General features: G+C 35.6%; 1 protein-coding gene across 4 annotated transcripts in view; it reads left to right on the top strand.

The window, feature by feature from the left end:
* Positions 1-21,479, top strand: part of CDON (cell adhesion associated, oncogene regulated) — a 118,968-nt gene that overhangs the window by 43,662 nt on the left and 53,827 nt on the right. For all 4 annotated transcript variants that reach the window (XR_011967527.1, XM_072611512.1, XM_072611514.1 and 1 more), the window contains exons 2-6: positions 13,763-13,899; positions 16,813-17,085; positions 18,422-18,568; positions 18,862-19,005; positions 19,766-20,053. Coding sequence is in view for 3 of the 4 variants with exons in the window: in XM_072611512.1 (XP_072467613.1) it covers positions 13,824-13,899; positions 16,813-17,085; positions 18,422-18,568; positions 18,862-19,005; positions 19,766-20,053 (928 nt within the window). In the remaining variant the exon portion in view is untranslated. The remainder of the gene's footprint in view (positions 1-13,762; positions 13,900-16,812; positions 17,086-18,421; positions 18,569-18,861; positions 19,006-19,765; positions 20,054-21,479) is intronic.

Below are 21,479 nucleotides of genomic sequence, written 5' to 3'. Positions count from 1 at the left end.
AAGTTTTATGACAATTTTCCAATATTCATGTTGGTCAAAGTTTACTTGTAGCTAAGTTTTTTTAAAATATAGGTTTAACTTCCATATAAATCAAATTACAGAATTTCAGTTCATCACTGTAAAAAGAGTGGAATGTGCTTGATGTGTAATGTTTCAGAAATCCCTATTACCTTTTCTAGAGTACTAAATTTTCATTATTTTGTCTGTTGCCTCTCTATTTCTGCCATTGTCTGCCAGACTGTGCTTCATAGAAATGTGTATCTTTTTAGGTATTTATCTTTCTCCAGATCCAACCACAATAGCATACTTGCAAGGAAAAACTATGCTTCTGGACTACTTGATAGTGCTAAACTATTACTCATTAAGGTATGGTAACTGAAATAGTTGGCTCATTCCTATTGCCTATCCTGTAACTTAGCACTATGTTAGATATGTAGCCTGTACCTGTTTTTCCCATTAGTTCTGCATTTGTTTTAGGTATTTTTAAGAATTGTTTGTAAGAATTTGAAGATAATGCTTTCGGTGTTTGAGTTTTGTGGTTATCATCTTTCTTTATGAAACCCATAGCTAAAGACAAGCTTGCAAATCTACATTTGTAAAGTGCAGGATTTGCAGTAAGTGTTGAAGTTGCGTACTACTTGAAAAGTAATCCCCTTGTTGCTTGCCACATTTTGTCTTTTAAAAATAATCTCCTTAAATCCTTTTTCATAATTTCTCTATCCAGAACTTTACTTCTTAATACACTTAAGCAAAGCTTTGTATGTAACGTACTGTGGATGCCAGAATCGTCTTATCTTCTCAGAGCTCTTGGTTTCCTGTATTCTAGAGACAGGAAGAAATAGTCAGTTTAGGGCCTATTTGGAAGAGAGTACAACAGGAACACTTGACTTTTTTTACTGTCCTAATGCTGTGAATAAATCCTAACTCAGATCTCATACCCCTCTCTCTCTGTGTAATTAGGAACACATTGATTCTGATTGCAGCCGGCAGCCAGTCACTGTCGCCTTTTTCTGCTTGTGACCCTTGATCCCAGTGACCTTTCCTGGGGATAGTCTTAGACTCTTTTCATTGCGATGGGGTTGAAGTGGCTCATGTGGAGTTGATTATTTCCTTGCTCGTCTGGCCTTTTTGGTGCCATAACTCCAAGTCACTTCCATTTTCTTCCCTTGCTTTTGGCTCTCCACAGTGAAAGGAAATGCTTTTGCTGGCCACAAGATCAGTTTGTGTGCTTGGCTGACTCGATTTAGGGAAAGTTGGGGGAAGGGAATTGAAGCCTGTAGGTGTGACATTTTCTTGAAAGGTTGATGTAAATGACTGAGAAATCATTAAGTGTTTTAAAAAATAGGTACCTGAGGAGGGATTTCAAAAACCTTTAAATTGAGAGGGGTCTGGGTTCTGGGAAGGTGGGGTATTGAATTATTGACAGTAGCTGTGATGGGGGCATATATTATATCCAGCCCCTCTGCCTTTATAAGATAGATATTTCCCCACTAACGGAGCTGTGTGGCAGGCCAAGGAATACATCAGTGTCAATCACATGACTACTTTAAAGGATTTCTTAGCTTCTAGGTTAGCATTTTACTATTAGGCATTATATCTGTTGCTACTGGACTTCTAATCACCTCCTCTCCCCGCAGCCGTGCCCAATAAAATCAGGGAAGGATGTGTACCAGCTGTTACTCTCATTTTGCCAGACCCCATGTGGGTAGCATGAGGACAGTCACTGATCAAAGGCTCTGGTGATCATGGAGGAATCAACAGCTAAAGGAATGTGTCTGATTACTTTCTCTTACAGCCCTAGACTCCACAACCTTTTAAAGATGTCTGGGTGTGAAATTTAATGATATTGCTCAGCTTACTTAAATAAAACCTGAGTGTTTGGTTTCATCCCTAGGCCATTATTTGTTGTCATGAAGGTCTTTAAACTATTTTTCAAGTGAGCAACTATACTTCTAATATGAAAAGCAAATAAAAATAAATTGCTATGTACTTAAAATTTTTCCTCATTAGTGGGTTCTTTTTTAGATAACTTCCTTCATTTTTAATTGATAAATTTTGTTTTGTCACATTGTACAAAACCCCAGTGTGCTCATCATTTAAGCTCCCAAAATTTATAATCTCCTTAAATTGGTAAGCATGGTAGAATGATTCCAACTGATAATTCATACAGCCATACTTAGGATATTTATTACCTAGGATACTTTACAAGTTTTGTTTTGTTGTTATTTAAAGTGCTTTTTATTTGTAGATTTGTGTATATTGTTCTCTTGGTTCTGTTTTGTTCATCCTGCATCACAAGTTGGTTCACATTTCTTTGAATTTTTCATAATTGTTTGTTATAACTATGTTATGTCTTAAAAATTGCCTTGCTACCGTCTCTGCTATAAAATAAAAGACCTGTTCATACCAAACAAGGGAACCATGAAGAAAACTTTTTTACATGTGAAGAAAGCTAGTTTTATTTAAATTTTTATGTAGTTAATCATCTATTTACTAGGTTTGGAAAAGACTATCAAATTCTCTGCTTTTTGGGAGTTTACAGTATAGTTATTAGGAGCACATAACACAAGGAATGACTTCAAGGTAATTACAAACTGATATATCAATAAATGGAAAATTAAAGAGAAAAGACTTCTTGGAAGGTGAGTTTTGATCAGAATTTAACTAAAAAAATGTAATTGGCAGCCTTTTGTTTGCTCTTCCACAATTCCTTTAGTTAAAATCAAATCAAGTTTGGTCATAGCTTTTCTTTGTATCTCTTTAAATTAAAGTTCATACTTATTGGCATGGTCATTTAAGAATCACACTCTGTTTCATTCTATCTAGAGTATAGTCATTTGCAGTTTTTGATTATTTTGTTCCAAATGGGATAGTATATACATATATATATGTGTATATGCACACACACACACACACACACACATATATGGCATAGATGGTTTTGATGAAAACCATATTTCATGTCATTATTTAGTTATATTGATTGAATATTTCTATATTAAAGTTTTTAAGGGGAATTTATAGGGAAGAAGCAATGAATGTTGTCATTAGTATGGTAAAAGGTGAGGTTACTGAAAGTTCATTGCATTCCTATGCATGCCTTCCATCGTGGTCAAGCAGTTCTACTTGCTTTTGTTGTAAAAGCTAGTGGATTTTGTTGACGATCTGAACCACTAATTTGTCAACAGGGCAAGAGCCTTCACAATGTAAATGGCAGCTTGAATGATACATCATCCATACTCTTTCCTCTATATACTTTTATCCCTATCTATCTACACTTTTCCTGCCCTCCTATAGCTGAAAGTGATTTTTTTCTCTGAATTTCTGTAACAGTATGTACTATTCATATAGCACTTCCATATTTCCTTGTGCTTTAGCCATTTGTGTATATATAAAGTGTACACTTTATCTCCTTTATTTAATTGTAAGCACTTTTGAGGGGAAGATTCATAATGGAGTTCTGCATAGCACCTGCAATCCTTTACACCAGAGGTGCCAAACAAGTATCTCACAACAGTCCCAAATGTAGAGCTAGATTAAAATATAATTGGGAAACATTTAACAAAATGAAAATACAATAGAATATATATATATATAATATTAATATGTGGGTTTTCTAAATCAACATGTGGTCTGTGGGGATGCCCCTCTTCCTTCCCCACCATTTGAGTTTGACACCACAGCTTTACACTATAGTTCACTTTTTGGAGAATGTTGAAGGACTTCACTTGGAAATTCTCTGTAGGTAAGTCATGATTTTTTCATTAGCTAAGTAAATTGTGTTTAAAAGAATAAAATATACTTTAAAGGAGAAATAAATCTAGAAAATGTTATATCAAGATATCTTGATAGGCTGTAACAGGTTATCAACTAAAAAGGTATATTTTATCATTTGGCATCTTAGCTAGAATTCTGTAGTACAGGAAGCATTGTCTTATGATTTTTTTCCCAGGCTCCATTCAACACCACATGAATAGAATCAAAGAAGGTAGATGATGGGAGTAACCCAGGTTTGGGATTTGGCAGTATGATGGAAAAAGGGTACAGAAATTTTGAGTGTAGGATAGTTGAACTTATGAAGAGGTTAAGGTAAGGGAGGGAGGAAAGTATAGCCAGCGTACAGGTGATGTCTTCTGGAAAAAAAATGAGGGGTGGAGGGATTAGAGGTAATGGTGACTATCTTAATGGTTATAAGGCATATGGAAAAAGAGGATGATATCAGAAGTAGAGTAGTCAATAATAGTAAATATTAAGTGCCAAAGCACAGTGCTAAGTGCTGACAATACAATGAGAAGAAGAAAGACAGTCCTTGCCTTCAAGGAGTTTATGGGGAAAGAGTACACAAAAGGAAGGCTGGTGGTGGGGTGGGGTGGGGTGGAGTGGAGTGTTATGTTATTAGAGGGTACCTGGTGGGGACATAATGTTCAAGGAGTTGAAACCAAGTAGAGAAGTTGATGGGAAATAGAAAGATGGCTGGAAAATTCTGAGCCCTCTAAAAATGAAGGCTTTGGGAGAAATTGTTTTATTCCTTATCTTCCAGCCCTCCAGTAAAAGGGGAGAGGCAGCTGAAGGTTCCGAGGAGGTGTTGAGTATCAAAGCCAAAGCAATTTCTAAGATGGGATTTCTGGTGATGGGCTTATCCTGAGGAAAGCATGATGTTTATAGAGTTAAAACCAAGCAGAATAGTTGGTGGGAATAGAGAGATGGCTGAAAAATTTCTGAGTTCTCTATAATGGGAGGCTTTGGGAGATTTTTGCTCTGCCCTCCAGCCCCTCCAATCAGAAGAGAGCAAATATTGTGGGTAATGACCACCTTTTAGCTGAGGTGGAATAGAGAGGTCATGAGGACTGAGTAGATTGAGGAACTTGGAAATTAGGGTTTTTGAGGGAGGTTATTTTCTTGTTGAAGGAGCATCAGTATGTATTTGTACATTGAAGTCCTAGTATAAGAGCAGGAATTGGCAGACTGTGTGTGAGCCAGATACTGAACTCATTGAAGAAGGAAAGAGAATGTTTGGGGGATTCAGTAGATAATGGTCATCAGGCTCTGAATTAGGTGATAAATTTAAATTACAGGAACCTTAGAAAAAAGGGGGATTGCCAAGTGATAATGGTAGAAGGAAAATATAGAAATGGTAATGGGGAGCAAGGAGTATTCTAAAAGTGTTTGAGAATCATAAAATTTGGCAAAAAAAAAATGCTAAGACTTTATGCTTCTAGAGATTTTCACAGAATTATTTAATACTAATTAATTCCAATGCTGGATCACAAAAAGAATGTAAAATTGGAGTTTGGGTCCAAGTACCTGAGCTCTAACTAGAAATTTTGTCATGGAGAAACACAGTTGAGGGAAATGTGGTGTAGTGCAGAAGATAGACTATTTGGGTATAGTTGGATTAAGAAAGAAAATGTCTCTCTCTCCAAAGAGAGAAAACTGGGCTTCTTTGAAATTGGGGAAAGGGAGTAAGAGGATCCTGGAAGGGTAGTGACATAGAATTGGGCCCTAGGGGTGTTAGCTGAGGCCAAGTAAGGGGTTGTCTGTTCTGTTCGGCCAGTAGAGGACTGCAAGGTATAGAGATGGCATTCAACTGATTATGGTGCCTAAATATTACCTAATATAGTAAAGGATTTGTAGGGATGGTATCTGGACCTGTAATTTCATTAGTATAAGAAACTTCTGGATGAAGAAACTTCCTCTACTAACTCAAGTCAGAGCCTTCTTGGCAAACTTATAGTTTTAGAGAATTACCTGTGGGATTGAGGTAGTGATTTGGCCATAGAATTTTTTTTTTAGTTATTGAAGAAATTACTCCACTTCTTACTCATTAACACAGTATATTTCAAAATAAATGATATTCCTTTGTTCAGACTCCATTGTACTTTTTTAGTAGGGAAATGATTCTTCTTGTGTTAAGTATATCTTCTATGTTTTTTAAAAGGAAATTAATTTCATTAAAAAATTCATGCTTTTGAAAAATTATATTGTACCAGAGGTGGTTTGTGTTCGTAAATTAATCCTGCTTATTTCCTAAGCCTAAAAGGAAAGGAACGGTAATATAAGGGCAATGATTCAGAAAGAGAACAGTGATCATCCTTTGTGAAAGCAAAGGCATTGCTTTAAAACCAAAGGAATTAAATCTGGAGATTCAGGAAAAGCTTTTCCCAAAGGGTTTTTCTTGACAACATAGTGGAAAGAGGTTATAAAAGCAGTAGGTTCACAACCTGAACAGCAAGTTAAGTAAACTTTAGGGTAGTATTTCCTTTCTAATTCCAAGGCTCAGGTTTTCTTTTCTTAATTTTACTATAAGTCTAAAGATCTTTATGAAAACTGGTAAATTAAAAAAAAATTGAACCTTTTACTTCATTGGTATGCAGAATTCCTTTTGTGAAAACTTCCTCTACTGATGCAGATAAGCAAGTGGATGAGTAGGTTTTTAAGCTTTTAGAAAGTTAACTGGAGGAAGTGTAGAAAGATAGCCTTAGTCACACGGGGATGTCTGGAACCCAGCTTTTCCTAACAACATAAACCACCCATTCATCATAACTGCACTGACTCTATTAGAAAATGGTAGATTGCTTTCCATCTAGGTAGTAAATGGCTTGAAGAAGACTGTAACTTTAACATACCATCTGAAGTAATGCTTTGTCTTAAAAATTTTAACCTAGTGGGGGAAATATTCTATACTTGGGGGCGATATTATATGGCTATTCCATTTTCTTGTTTCCTACAGGTGCATAAAGGGTTGTGCTCACTCCTAGGTGCCTGTGAGCATAGTGACAGCTCTAAAAACCTCTAACTTTTTTGTTTGTCATGCTCAGAACTACGTAGAAAAGTATCGCCACAATTGGCTATTGGTTTGGAGTGAGAGGCTAGAAGGGGGGACCAAAGAACATTTCTTCCAATTGTGTTCCTCTTGCATGAAGTAGATAAATATATTTTTCTTGGTTCCAATTAAGTAGATTATTGTAGATTATCATAATTTGTCTATATTTCAGTTATCACACAGGCTGCAAGTCACACATTATATGAGGGTGAAGGATTTTGTTGATCATTCTCACCCCTGCTCTCCATTCTCAGGAGTTAGTTTGTTTCTTTTGCTGGTCTGGGCTGCTAGGTGGTGCAGTGGTGGTGCCAGGCCTAGAGTCAGGAAGACCTGAGTTCAGATGTGCCTTCAGATACTTACTAGCTGTGTGATCCTGGGCAAGTCACTCAACCCTGTTTGCCTCAGTTTTGTCATATGTAAAGGGAGGTAGAGAAATGTCTTTGCCATGAAAACCCCAGATGGGGTCACGAAGAGTTGGTAATGACTGAAAGGACTTAACAACATTTCTGGTCTAGTGAGGCAATTGGGTGGTATAGCAGATGGAGCTGGGAGTTGGAATCAGCAAGACTTAGGTTCAGAGCCAGCCTCCATCAATGGATGTATGACCCTGGACAAGTCACTTGTCTCAGTTTTCTCATATGTAAAGTGGGAATAACAATAACACCTTCCTTTCAGAGTTGTGAGGACAAAATGAGCTATCATAGGTTAAGAGCTTTGCAAACCTTCAAGTGTTATATGAAAACTCATGATGATGATGATGATAGACTTGAGGAAAAATATAGGTATTTGGGGTTGTGTATGTTATACCAATAGCAAAAGCAGTGGATAAAAGAAAGTACTAAAATAATGGTGCTTCATTAGAATTTGATCTTAGTGTGGTGAGGTATTGATTTAAAAAAGGAAATTTACAAACGTATGTAGTTTTCTAAGTTGTTGTTTTGAATCAGTTGCCTTTAAAATTTCCCATGAAGTGTCAGCAGCTTTTTGAATGTTAGCATGTGTGTGTATAGACATACACACACTTTTTTTTTTTTTTTTTAGGAAAACTATGCTCAGTCATGAAATCTGTGAATATGCACGGAATAAATTGGAACCATTCTGTGTGACTTATCGGCAGTGACTTTTTGCCCCATTTCATCAAAGGCTCTGGGTAAAGAGCAGAGGTCTTGTGTCAAGGGTGGTTACCCTGTAATTGGAGGTTCTGAGTTTCACAAGACTTAAGGATTGCAACTTGAAATGCCTTCTCCTGCCACTCTGATTTATCTTTTTTATAACATCATCCCTATTTACCCAATGCAGTGGTTGGATTTTAAAAGAATTCACTTGGCCCACCCAATCATGTTTTCAGGGTAAAAGTTACTCTGTGATAAGCATATGAATTTATTCCTTTAAAATTTTTTGAACTTTTATTCATTTATGCATTGTTTTTTCTTTTCCTCCCTCCTCCCCATTGGTAAATAAAGCAAAATAAAATTCTTGTAACAGATAAGCCATAGTCAAGCAAAACAAATTTCCACATTGGCCATATCCAAAAATTCTGTATCTTGAATTTGTCATTTCTCTGTTAGATGTCATCAGGCCTCTGGAATCATGGTTGGTCATTACATTGATCAGAGTTCCTAAGTCTTTCAAAGTTGTTTGTCTTTACCATGTTGTTATGATGGACATTGTTCTCGTTTTTCTGCTCATTTCACTCTGCATCAGTTCATAAAGTCTTTCTTGGTTTCTCTGAAATTGTTCCTTTCATCACTTCTTATAATGCAGTAATATTCCATTACATACATATACTATAATTTGTTCAGCCATTCTCAAATAAATGTTTATTTACTCCTTTCATTTCCAGTTCTTTGCTATAACAAAAAGAACTGCTGTAAAATATGTAATGGTCCCTTCCTTCTTTCTTGAATCTCTTTGGGATATAAGCCTCATGTCATTGTTGTTGGGTCAAAGGAAATGCACAACTTTGTAATTTGGTGGGTGTAGTTTCATATTTCTCTTCACAATTCACAACTGCACCAACAGTGTTGTTTTCCTGCCCCATAGGTATGGAGTAGAACTAAAGAGTTACTTTAATTTGCATTTCTGTAATTGTTAGTGATTTATAGAATTTTTAAAATTATGGCTATTAGTAGCTTGGATGTCTTTCTTTGAAAATTACTTATTCATATTCTTTGACCATTTCTTAACTGGGGAATAGTTCTTGTTCTTATAAATTTGAGTCAGTTTCTGGCAATACACATTTGTTAATCACCTACTGTATACCAGATTTAGATTAAAATGTAGTTCCTAGCTGATTTTAGTGGTGATAAATTGATAAAAAAAAGAAATTTATATATATGTATGGTTTTCTGGGTGAATATGCAGCCCATGGGGATCCTTATGGAAATTTAGTGGCCCCTGTTTCTATTTCTACTTGAAAGGTCCTTTCTCCAAGGTCGTTTCTGGGTATAAATCTGTGTGTTAACTCTCAGACTACTTTTATATTGACCCCCTTTTCCCTCTATTTACAAATCTCTTCTTTCTGAAATTTTCCAAAAGATTTTAACGTGTTTAACTTTGAAAAGATAACATCATTTTTAGCTAGAGAAGGCTTCTGATTGTGTGTTTCAGCGTATGTGTGTATATATATATTATACTTTTCACACTTTGATTTGTTTCCTAGACTCTCTTTTCTCTACCTTATCACTTAGACATTTTGAGAGTAGTAGTATTGTTTTGGCAGGGGAACATGGACTTTGTTCTGCCATTACCTTCTGATAGATAAAACATCATGCCTAGATGGGTTTTGCCGTAATCTTAGAAGAGCTTGGGGTTCCTTCCTGTGACTGTAGATGATCTCAAAGATCCTTTCTAGGTATAAATCCATGTGTGATACTTTTATAATTTCCAAACTTTTGTCATTGGAAGCAGTAGCTGTCCTCTGGTCCCTGTTTCTTACCCCTGGCCTAATCTAACTTGTACTTTGTGATGAACTTTCTTTGCTCTGGGATCTTTGTGTATCTCGATATCCAACTTCCACTGAATTAAATTAATTCAACAAACATAGGAACAAAAGTAAAGCAGTCCCTGCCCTCAAAGAGCTTATGCTACTGTGTTAAACCTTTATATTTCTTTAATATACTCTTTCCCATCCAAAGATCTGATTTCCCTTTGGAGTCGTTTTCAGAATTCAAAGATTCAGAAGTTCAACTCTTAAAATAGCTAAAGCTGTTACTACAGATAATCTCCAGCATTGGTCCCAACAGAGGGGAAGATACACACTTAGCTACATGCAAAATTGGGGTGAGAATATTTTTGCTACATAATATTATGGTCAAATGTCAAACTCTAAACTGGAAGTGAATTGGCTAAAGTTCTAATATAGTTTAATAATATGACAATAGCTCACATTTAATATAGGACCTCCTATATGCCTTTACATGTGTCTCGTTTTGTCCTCACAGCAAACCTGTGAGGTAGGTCCTATTGTTTCCCTCATTTTACAATAGAGGAATCTGAGGCAAACAGAAGTTAAATGACTTGCCCCAGGTCATACAGGTAGTGTCTGAGGCAGAATTTGAACTCAGTTCTTCTTGACTTCAGGTTTGATAAAATGTTTAGAATTGATCAAATTAAAATACTCAATTTTATTTTGCTTTTGTTTCTGAAATGGTTTGCATGCTACCTTTACTAGGATGGGATTTGCAAGCTTTTAAAGATGATGTACCACAGTCTGGAATAATTCCCTGAAGTTTTGTTTGTCTGAGCAGGGCAGTTTCTTGTACCTTGACATAGCTTTTCTGTTTGGAGGGTTATAGTGAGAGGGTGTGTGCACTGACCGTATCACAAGGAAAAGTCAGTCAATAAGCATTTATTAAGCACCAACTATATGTTAAATGATGGAGACCTAGATACTAGTAAAAAGAAAGACAATCCCTGCCCTCAGGGAACTAACATTCTAATTGAGGACTACAAAACTTAAAAGAGGAGCTGGAAAGGGGGTGGTGGTGTTACTGAAGGAGGGAGAGTGGGACTGGAGAGGTCCCTGTGAGGAAGGCAAGGTATCACCGTTCAGAGCAGGAATGATGGCTAGTCTCAGGGCCCTTACCCAAAATGGAGATTCTAGGAAGAACTTAACCGTGGGAGCAGGGACCTGCTTTGGAGAAAGCACCTGAGGCCTGATAGAAAAAAACTTAGCACTGTCTCCTCATTAGTGAGAGACGTACCTTGTCTACTCTTCTTGTGTTTGAGGATGGCTGAACCAAACGAAGGATTATAAGAAAAGTGACGCTTGATCAGTGTTTTTTAGAACTGTTTTTTCTTTAAATCTGGATTACACTTGTTGGATTATTGTAGAGGAGATTCTTGTTCAGGTATGAGTTGGTCTTAGGTCTCTTTCAGTTCTCAGATTCTGTGAGTGATTCTTATGAAATCTAAATGATTTAAGTAACAAGACTCTTGTCAGAAGACTGCAGTAAGCTTCTTGAGTACTCATTTTTGTCTTTCTGTTGCTTTCTCCTTTTTCTCTCCCCTCCCAGTGCTAGTACAATTCCTGTTATCTAGTAGGTCTTTAGTAAGTGCTTTTTTAAAAAAATTGAATGTTCAAGTTGTTCTGAAAGGAAGGTGGCATTGATTTTATTCTAATGGCGTAATAATTGTTAGATAAGATTTCCTCTTTCCCTTCCCTTCCTCTTTCCCGACCTCCAACATATTCATTATTTTGTTTGACTTATAATTATTTTTGTTTTCCGCATACCCCTCATATTCTTATTGACAACACTAATTTTTTTGATAATTACAGCGATTAAGAAAAATGTTTGACTACAAGAGTAGTGACCCACCATAGAATGATCTATCAAGTTGTTTTTCTGGTAGTGTGGATAGATTTACACTGATCTACTCCTACGTTGATCTAATTCACTTTTCTGAGCAGTGATAAGTATTTGTGCTTAGGATCACAGATTTAGAGCTGAAAGAGACCTTAGGTTGTCTAGTCTAATTTTCTAATTGTTCAGATAAATAAACTGAGACCTGGCAAGGTTAAGTAACCTGTCTGGGGTTATAGACATCAGAAGCATGATTTGAACCAGAGTTCCCAGACTCCAAATTCAACATCTTTTTTGATTATACTATACTGCTTCCCTAAGGGATGACATCTGTGGCTGTGAAGTACAGCAAAATCAGTTGACTTATGTAGCAGTGACCATAACTTTCATTGGCTCTTATAAGGCTGAGTTAGCCATCCACGAATAAGTTTTAGGAAGTCAGCAGGTATTTAATAAGTGCTTACTTTAGATGACCCAGTGAGTCACAAATAGAAGAGTCTCAGCATATGAGTGAGAGAGAATGGGTTGTGATCTCTGCAGTTGTGGGGAGTAATTGACATGAGTGCAATCACAAGTACATCGAACTATCAGACTTACTATATGTTGACATTACTTTTATTCTAGTCTCCAAAGTCAAACAGGAATATCTATATAAAGTCATTTATATTGATATCTGAAAGTAGAGAACCTATAAAGAATAGGTTAAAAGTGAGTCGGTAAAAGTATTCCTATGGGATGTTATTTAGATAGTAATAATGACCTGGCAATAATGAACTCTAACTTGGTTTTAAAGTACAGCTGCAATGGAACTCAGTAGCTCATGTGCTAGGGTTAAAGTTGATGCTGAATATATGTTTCATTGCTTTTTATAAATAAATAGTGAGCAAAGATTTGGCAAAAGGAAGAAAAGGATCCCTATCCCTCAACCCTTTGAGGGAAGTATCTCCTGTTAACAAGTTATTTGAATGTTTACTTTCGTTTTGAATCCATACTCGTGATGTAGTAGTACTTGCCCTTGAACTGAGTGAGAATTCAAATAAACTGAAGAAATTTTTGCACAGCTGGCCCCTTCTACCAACTGAGTGTTACCAAAAATATCCTTTCTTACTCACTAAAAAGACCACTTGGAGACTTTCTAAAAAGGCATGTGAGACACCTAATATTCTGAGCTAAATATGAGTGTACCATACAATTTTTCTATCCTTATATGGAGCTTTTTTATGTAAAATGAAAATGTTTTGTTGAGGGTTCAAGGATCATGGTAATATTTGTGATTTCTAAAAAGTAATTCTTAAGTGAATCCTTTCTTCCATCTTCTTCATACTATTAAATGGCCCAAGTAATAATACCATTTGAGGATTATGTCAAGTATAATAAAGGATGAACAGCAATAACAGTTAAGCATGTTATATCAAGTATATAACCTATCGGATCCAGTATAAATATTTTTCTTCCAGTATAGGATGGACATTTATACCCAGTTATAAATCTTGAGCAGCTCTAAAATGCCATTAAAGAAACTGTATAATTTAAAGTATTCCATAGTGAACACATTCCTTTTCCAACCCAGCTATCTTGAATGCATGCTCTTAGTCATAAGGGAAATGAGTGAGATGAGACTAGGTGGATAAATTTAAGAATTTATCACTGCTACTGAAAACCCTTAGAAATACATCTTACCTAAGGGTGGGCCAATGATGATATGATAAAAAAGAACAATACAGTATTCATTATATTTGTCATCATCAAGGTATCAAAACCTTAACAACATGATCTTGTATTTTGAATCTACTTAATTCAGTTTCAAGTCCAGTTTGCCATCATTTAACCGTGCAGCTATGACTAATTTAGGTCATTGTGAAAGTTGAATTGCTTCTTTAAGACCACTTATATATGAAGATAAATTACTTGGGCACAAAATGTACTCTTAATGATGTGAAAAGTTAGCGGAACTTCTAAAATTTAATTAGTCTCTATAAATTGGTTTATATTGCAGGAGAATCTGCCTCATTTAGACTCCTGAGTGTGATTCTCTGTAGAGTTACCAAAAAAGATTAGAACTTAGACTATCACTTCTGTCTACTTATAACAAAAATGATTAAAGGTTTTTCTTTTTCTCCTTCATTTGTTTCAGTGTGCCAAGAACTGTGTTTTACTCTGGAAGTCTATTCTATCAGCCCCTGCATTCTGGCGCTATGAATCCAGATCTTGGATCATTACAGACACTGTTATATGTTCCTTTTATGATCCTTTGTTCTTCTGTAAGTTCAGGTAAGCCTATAGAAATGGTACTAGAGTTCTTAGCTAAGGGCTGATTTGACCAGTTGCCTGGATTTTTAGTGTAGGAGCATCCTGTAACACTGGTGCTGAACTTTTTCAAATATGAGAACTTTTTAATTTCTAAAAATTTTGAGAGTTGTCTTATGATAGTAATTGTGAGAAAATAATGACAAAAAGTTACCGTGAATTCAGTAATGCTTTTAAATGGATTGCTTTAGAAATCATAAAGCATCTGTATACATTTGAGAAATAGTAACACACACATATGTATGTATGGCAATTTTTGTTTTACATATAGATTCCAGGAGTCCTTGAATAGCTCTGTGGCCCTCTAGGGATATAGGATTCCCAGGTAGGGAGCACAAGTGCTGCCATCTGTGTTAGACCCTTTTATTTGTGAATATCAGTGGTTTCTTTTATTGCTTAAATTTCTAATTTAAATTTTCTTTTACTTAGCCCTTCCTCCCATATCCCAATTAGGAATAAAATTAAAATGCTTAGAACAAATATGCATAATCAATCCTAACATTCTCCCATTGGCCATGTCCAAAAAACATGTCTGTATGTCTCATTCAGCATACTGCCTTCATCATTTCTCTGTCCGAAGGTAGGTAGTATGTTTCCTCGTCAGTCCTCAGGAACTCTATCTAGTTGGCCCTTGCACTGCTGAGAATTTTTAAGTCTTTCATAGTTGTTTATCTTTACCATGTTGTTGTTATTGTATAAATTGTTTTCCTGGCTCTGCTCCCTTTATTTTTGTATCAGGTCATATAAGTCCTACCAGCTTTCCTTGAAACCGTTCTTTTCTCATTTCCTGTGATTCACTAGTATTCCAACATAACCATACGCCATGATTTCCCCAGTCATTTCCCAATCAATGGACACCCTCCCCGCTTAATTTTCAGCTAGAGCTACCCCAAAAAGAACTACTATAAGTATAATGTATACGTGAGGCCTTTTTCTTTTGGATCTCTTTTGGGTGTAGGCCTAGTAATAGTGCACAGAGTCAAAGCATCTGTACAGTTTAATGACTTTTTTAACTATAGTTCCAAGTTGCTTTCTAGAATGATTGGATCAATTTACAGTTCCATCAAGAGCACATTTAACAGTAATGACTGGTTGAATAAAATTCAGTTGCAGAAAGGATTCTGTGTAAAAACAAGAGTGAGGACTTTTTGGTGAAGAAAACCCCATTGAAATCTCATAAAATTTTTGTACCTCTCATACTTGTATCATGTTCTGTTTTTTTGTATGATGGTTATTTGATTATGTCTTATCTTCCCTGTTAGATATTGAGTTTCTTTAAGGATATACTTCCTCCTTTACATTTATATCTCCCTTAGCACCTAGCACAATACTTTGCACCTTGTAGGCAATAAAGAATATTTGTACAATTGTAACATTGTACTTGTTAAATAGCAGGGATCATCACAGCCAATGTAAAACAGTTCAGACTTGCCTTGAGAAAACTACCTTCTGGATTCCAGGAGTTCCCCTGCTGGAAAACTAAGAACTAAGTAAGGTCTCACTTCACTGCCTTGTTTTAGTGTGGAGATTACTACCCTGGGCTCTTGAGGGCTATCTCAACAAGAATTCGAGTTTTATCAGGTTTTGCCAACCCTGAAAGACTTTGAGCATGGGCCTAACAATATAGTTTGCCCATTGACTGAGAACCAGCATAGCTAAGTTTGGAGAGGCTCATCTTCAGTTGGTTATAACAACTTATGGTATATGTTTTGGTCACAGCTATTTGAAAATGAGCCATATTAAGGAGGGAGTACCCATACTCTTAATAAAAACTATGGACTAATGTATTTACTAACTCACAGCTACAGACTCAAGTCAGTGCCAAAATCTTCATTTTTTTGTTACATTATAGGATCAAAGAATTTTAAGCTGGAAAAGGGATGGATCATCTAGTCTTCTGTAAAAATAGATTCAATAGTTTAGTGTTACTTTTTCTTTCTTGTAAGATTTTTGTTTTATTCAGCTTTGCAAAAAAAATTTCTGTTCTCCTTTACTCCCAACCATAATTTTGTTAACTTTGCCACATTAGCAAGCCAACTTCTCTCTCCTGTATTTCTGAAGTACATTAAATTTTTTGGGAGACAGAAAATCAATTCCTCCATTTTAGCTTTATTTCATTAAAAATTAACTTCATGTTTTACTGTAACTGTTTTCCTTTTTCGATTTTCTTAATTGAAAGATTTAAAAAACTGATTAAAACTAATAAAAAAGTGTTTTGAGGCTATCATTCATAACTAATTTTTTCTTATAAGGTCAAATTGTGTTAGTAAAAAGTAGAGTAAATTGTTCTTTTTAAGAGCATAATTGCCATACTTTCAAACAAAAAACTAGCATTTCTTGTGGACTACTTAGTCATAGCCATATGATTGCAGGTATTAATATTTCTCTGAAAATCAAACATTGTAGGGAGTTTTTCCATACCATAAATAGAACTGAGTCTGTTGTGTGATTTTTATTCTTGAACCTCTCAAGTAGGCTAGAGGCTTAATTCTCAAACTAGTACTTTTATCTTTCTTTGCTTCTAAAACTGGGTTATGAGGATGTTGATATCGAGAACAGTCAAATTAAATAGGTAACAGAAAATTGTGCCTGTTGATAAGAATGAAATAAAATATAAGCTCTTTGAGGGCAAGAACTACTATATTTTTCTTTATGTAGGCGAATCACTTAACTTTTCTGCTTCAGTAGCACCTATGTCGCAGAGTTGCTGTGAAGATTAAATCAGATACTATTAGTAAATCACTTTGGAAACTTTAAAGTGCTACATAAATGGCATAAGTGAATGAATGAATGAATGTTTAAAATGTTTAGTGAATGGATTAGAGTGCAATGCCCTTAATAATGCCCTTTCCATTTTGGGGGGGGTTTTCCTTGTAGACTTGGTACCTCGTTTTATTTCTGAGCCACTCTCTATCGTTCAGAAACTTGGTGAACCTGTAACACTACAGTGTTCTGCTCAACCTGTGACTGTTCACATATCATGGTTGCTTAATGGAAAAAAAATTGACAGAAATGTGGAGCAAATTGAGGTTCAACGGGGAACTTTAACCATCCTTTCTCTCAGCCCTTCTGTTTCTGGTCAGTACCAATGCATTGCTAACAACAGCATTGGTGCAATTGTGAGTAAACCTGCAACAGTATCCATTGGAGGTAAGTTTGATATTTTAAATTTTGATGTACAGTATATCCCCCAAATGGCAAGAGGCTCATTAAATTAGTGCCACCCATTATAAGTGCTGCCAAAGGTAAAACAGTAGGCAGGGCCCAATGTTGTGGGTTTGTTTTTTATTGTTTTTTTGGAAAGCCATCTGAAAGTAAATAAATTTCCTATGTGAATTCTGAGATTAGTATTTTAAAACTTTAAAATTCAATTTTAGGAGTTTATTGACACTGAATTCCTTTATTTCATAATACCCATTATCATTTTTAAACATCTGATTGCTTTGTCCACATAGACCTCCTATGTCTTACTGAGTTGATTTGAATTAAAAAATAAAAATAGTTGGGCTAGAGAAACAAGAAAAGGGGATTGAGATGTCCGTGAGGAAAGGAATGCTGACGTAGAAAATCTGGAGCAAATGGTTTTCTTAGTTTGAATTATCTACCTTTCAAACAGTGGTGGCTGCTAGTACTTGAATAAGCACACAGAGAGTTGAATACCCTATACCTAGAATACTTCAAACTCAAGTAGAGTCAAATAGAAATGGAACCCTAGTAAATTTTACGTAGGGCCACATGTTGAGTTAGTTGTTAGATTTTACTTCTGTTTTTTACTGTATTTTTATTTATCTTGTTAAATGTTTCCTGGTTACATTTTAATTTAATTCTAGCCATGCATTGACACCTCTGCCCTAGAGTAACTATAAGCTGCTGGACACTTTTAGATTAAGAAGAGATAACAAAGAATATCTTGCACATATGTTGGGGAGTAAGTCCAGCCATTTTAAGATTGGCCTTCTTAAGGGGGAGCTGAGAGGCATTGTGACACGTAGCTCTGATATTCAGATGATTCAGCAGAATTAGTTGTACACTTAATATTGCAGTGTGAAATGCTGTGTATTAAAGATACATAGGATGAGTGAGTTTTAGTTAAAGATTGTACTGAAGGGGTGGAGGTGATGAAAGTGATGAACATTCCAGACATAGGGGATAGCCCATTTAAAGGCACTGAGTCAGGAGATGAATTGTTGTGTTTAAGGAACAACAAGTAGACTGGAGTCTACTCCTGGATCATAGAGTATAAGAAGGCTCAAGGTAGTGAAGGGCTTTAAATAGGAGGAGCAAGGAGGCAGCCATCTGTTGTTTCTTATTTGCCCCCTCTCCAATTTTTGTACTAACTTTTTAGGAAGAAAATCATGCTACTCTCTATATTAGGATTAGCATAAAACTTAGACCAGATGACAAATGTAATTTTTAGTACTTATATCTTCCCAAAAAATAGAAGCAAAACTGTCTTCATTTTTCTAAATTGGTTTTTACTTTCAAGGTCTTAGTGATTTTGGTGCATCAACAAAACATGTTATTACAGCAGAGGAACAAAGCGCTGGGTTCATTGGCTGCAAGATACCAGAAAGTAATCCTTCAGCACAGGTGCGCTATAAGGTCCGAGGGAAGTGGCTGGAACATTCCACAGGTAAGATCTGTTGCAAGGAGTCAGTGAACAGAACTGACATGGTATCTGTGTAGTTGAACATATTTTACGTTTTCTTAATGCATAATGGTTCAGTGTAGGTTCGTTGTTACTGATGGACTTGTTTTCCTTTCCTTAGCCACCATTGCTGTTTATGAGGGCATTTTTTAAATTTTTGTTCACTACTTATATGCTGCCAATCTCTATCTAAACCTATAACAATCTTCCAGTTGGTTTGTAATTGTGCTGTAGGATAAAATAAGAAACCTAATCATATTCCTTCTCCTTCTTTCCAGATAACTACCTAATCCTTCCATCAGGAAATCTTCAGATTTTGAATGTATCTTCAGAGGACAAAGGGTCATATAAATGTGCAGTTTACAATCCTGTCACACGTGAATTAAAAGTTGAACCCACAGGCCACAAGCTCACTGTGAGCCGTAAGTATTTGGTTGCCTTTGGTGGTACTTAGAGAGAAAATCATTTAGTAATTACTCTCACAAAAAGTTACTAAATGAATATTAAAGTGGATTCTTGGATAATGTGCTTTCTTACACATAGGCAAAATTTTGTTCTGCTTATTTAATATGGAGTGAATCCTTAAAAAATAAATGCCAGGTACTTAAAAGAGCTAAGGATGCTGCTAAGGCATCATCAAAGCATCTTTTTTTCCCCAAAAAAATTTATATTGAAGTAACTAAGGTATGGTATTTATAGAGTGACATCCGTTCTTCATGAAGCACAGTATACGAATGGTAGAAAGGGAAATATGGTAAAAATTTATGATGTTTGTATATTTTTCTCCTTCAGTTTATAAATTCGTTAATATCATGGGTCCCATACCTTAATGGATCTTAACCAGAAAGTGTGACTACTAACTAGACATAGAGGACTAAGAGATGGTAAGAAGATTGAGGAAAAATTAATATCCAAACTACAAACTGGTGTTACATCTGAACTTCCTGAAAATTCTGTAGCTTCATCCATCAGGAGTGGGCATGATAATTATAGAAGCAATTCATTTTACTCATCTATTTCATATAGACGTTAGCTACAACAAAGCCTTGTAGACAGGAAAGCAAAGGAGAATAAATAAGATATTGGAATGCTCAGAACTTTCCTAAAAATGTCAAAAAAGAAAATACAGTGGAAGAGAGAGAACTTTTCAAGTTATTTTTCCATTTTGCTTACGTCTTCTAGGCCCTTCATCAAAATATGTTCGAATCATTCACCCCACCTTTTCCCAGTCATTGGCAGCTGTTGTTCACAGTCCTGTAACTCTGGAATGTGTGGTGAGTGGGTTGCCTGATTCTCAAGTGCAGTGGATAAAGGACGGACATGATTCTCTACTGGGAGGTAACTGGAGACAGTTATATTCCCACCTTGTCACAGATAGCATAGACCCTACTGATGCTGGAAACTATTCCTGTGTGGTGGGAAACAAATCTGGAGAGCTCACACGTGTGACCTACACAGTTAAAGTGCTTGGTAAGACATTTTATCTTTTTTAAAGTCACACTTAAATTAGATTTTTTTTTCTGATTTTGCTCTTGTCCAACACTAATTTCTGTAGATGCGAGGCTAATTTGTCCACTGAAAAATACAGAAGGAACATGGACAACCTGTATCACATTGCTTGCCTTCTCAGTGGGGAGAGAGAGACAGAATTTGACACCAAAACATTTAAAAAATGAATGCTAAAAATTGTTTTACATATAATTCAGGAAAAAATACTAAATTAAAAAAAAGAAAAATATAGCAGGAGAATGTAACAAGAGTTACCTAAGAGTAAGCATGACATTGTAGACAAGCAGGATGGAGAAATAGGAAGATGACAGAATTTAGAGTCAGGGTTCTTGGCTTGCATCACATTTCTTCTGTAGGACCCAGATAAGTCCATTGACCAGATGTAAAAGAAGGGAATTGAACTCTCAGTGTGTCAGACTCAAATGGAAAGGAATTCTGTGAGCTGGTATTGACTTGGACAAATTAACATTATCTGTATTTTATTGTATTTTTATTTTTTTAAACATTGACCAATTACATTTTAATCTCATTTGTGTATATTCAAGAATTTTGTGGACTGCTTGCAGTTGTCTGACCCTAAATCCTATGATCCTGTAAATTTAGTAGTAGCAAAGAAGGCAAAAGGCTAGCAAGAAAATGGAAAATTGTAAAATGTCACCTCTTTACACAGTACCTGGTTTAATTCATCTTTCATAATGCATTTGTTTATATCACTAACTTATATAGTAGCCTTGATCCTAGCCACAATTTATATATACCCCTTCTTTCTCCCTGGCTCTCTTAAACTTTTGCTATCAAAGGCACTGTATAAAATGACTATTTAAAGAAAATATATGTCCCTTCCACCTGTACTTTTTTTGAAACCCCAGAAAAAATAAAATAGAAAGGAAAGTGAAAATAAATTCAATTTTTTAATTTCTCTGTAAGTATTTACTGTTAGGACATGCCTTGTAGAACTGCATTGTCTTATCTCAATAAGAAATCATTTATAAAAGCTGTGTGATAAGAGGGATTGATTTTTTTTCTTGTTGTCCCACAAATAATGATGAAATACATATGTACATACATATATATAGGGGTGTGTATGCATATATAGATATCTATATCTATATATAATAGATATAAAAACAAGGCCAAAAAATTACTTCTTAGACCCTAAAAGGAAAAAAAAATCCAACTTTTTTTTCCAACATCCAAAGAAAGAACTATGGAGTCTGAATGCAGATCAAAGCATACTCTTTTCTTTTGCCTTTTTTTTGTTTTTCCTTTCTCGTGGTTTCTTCTGATTCTCCTTTCACAACATGACTGATGTGGAAATATGTTTAATATGATTGTACATGTATAGCCTATATCAGATTGCATGCTGTCTTGGGGAGGGAGAAAATTT

Source organism: Notamacropus eugenii, chromosome 5 (genome assembly GCF_028372415.1).
Source record: "Notamacropus eugenii isolate mMacEug1 chromosome 5, mMacEug1.pri_v2, whole genome shotgun sequence".
Lineage (NCBI taxonomy): Eukaryota > Metazoa > Chordata > Mammalia > Diprotodontia > Macropodidae > Notamacropus > Notamacropus eugenii.
The sequence above is the reverse complement of the archived record's forward strand: the minus strand, read 5'-3'. Positions and strand labels throughout refer to the sequence as shown.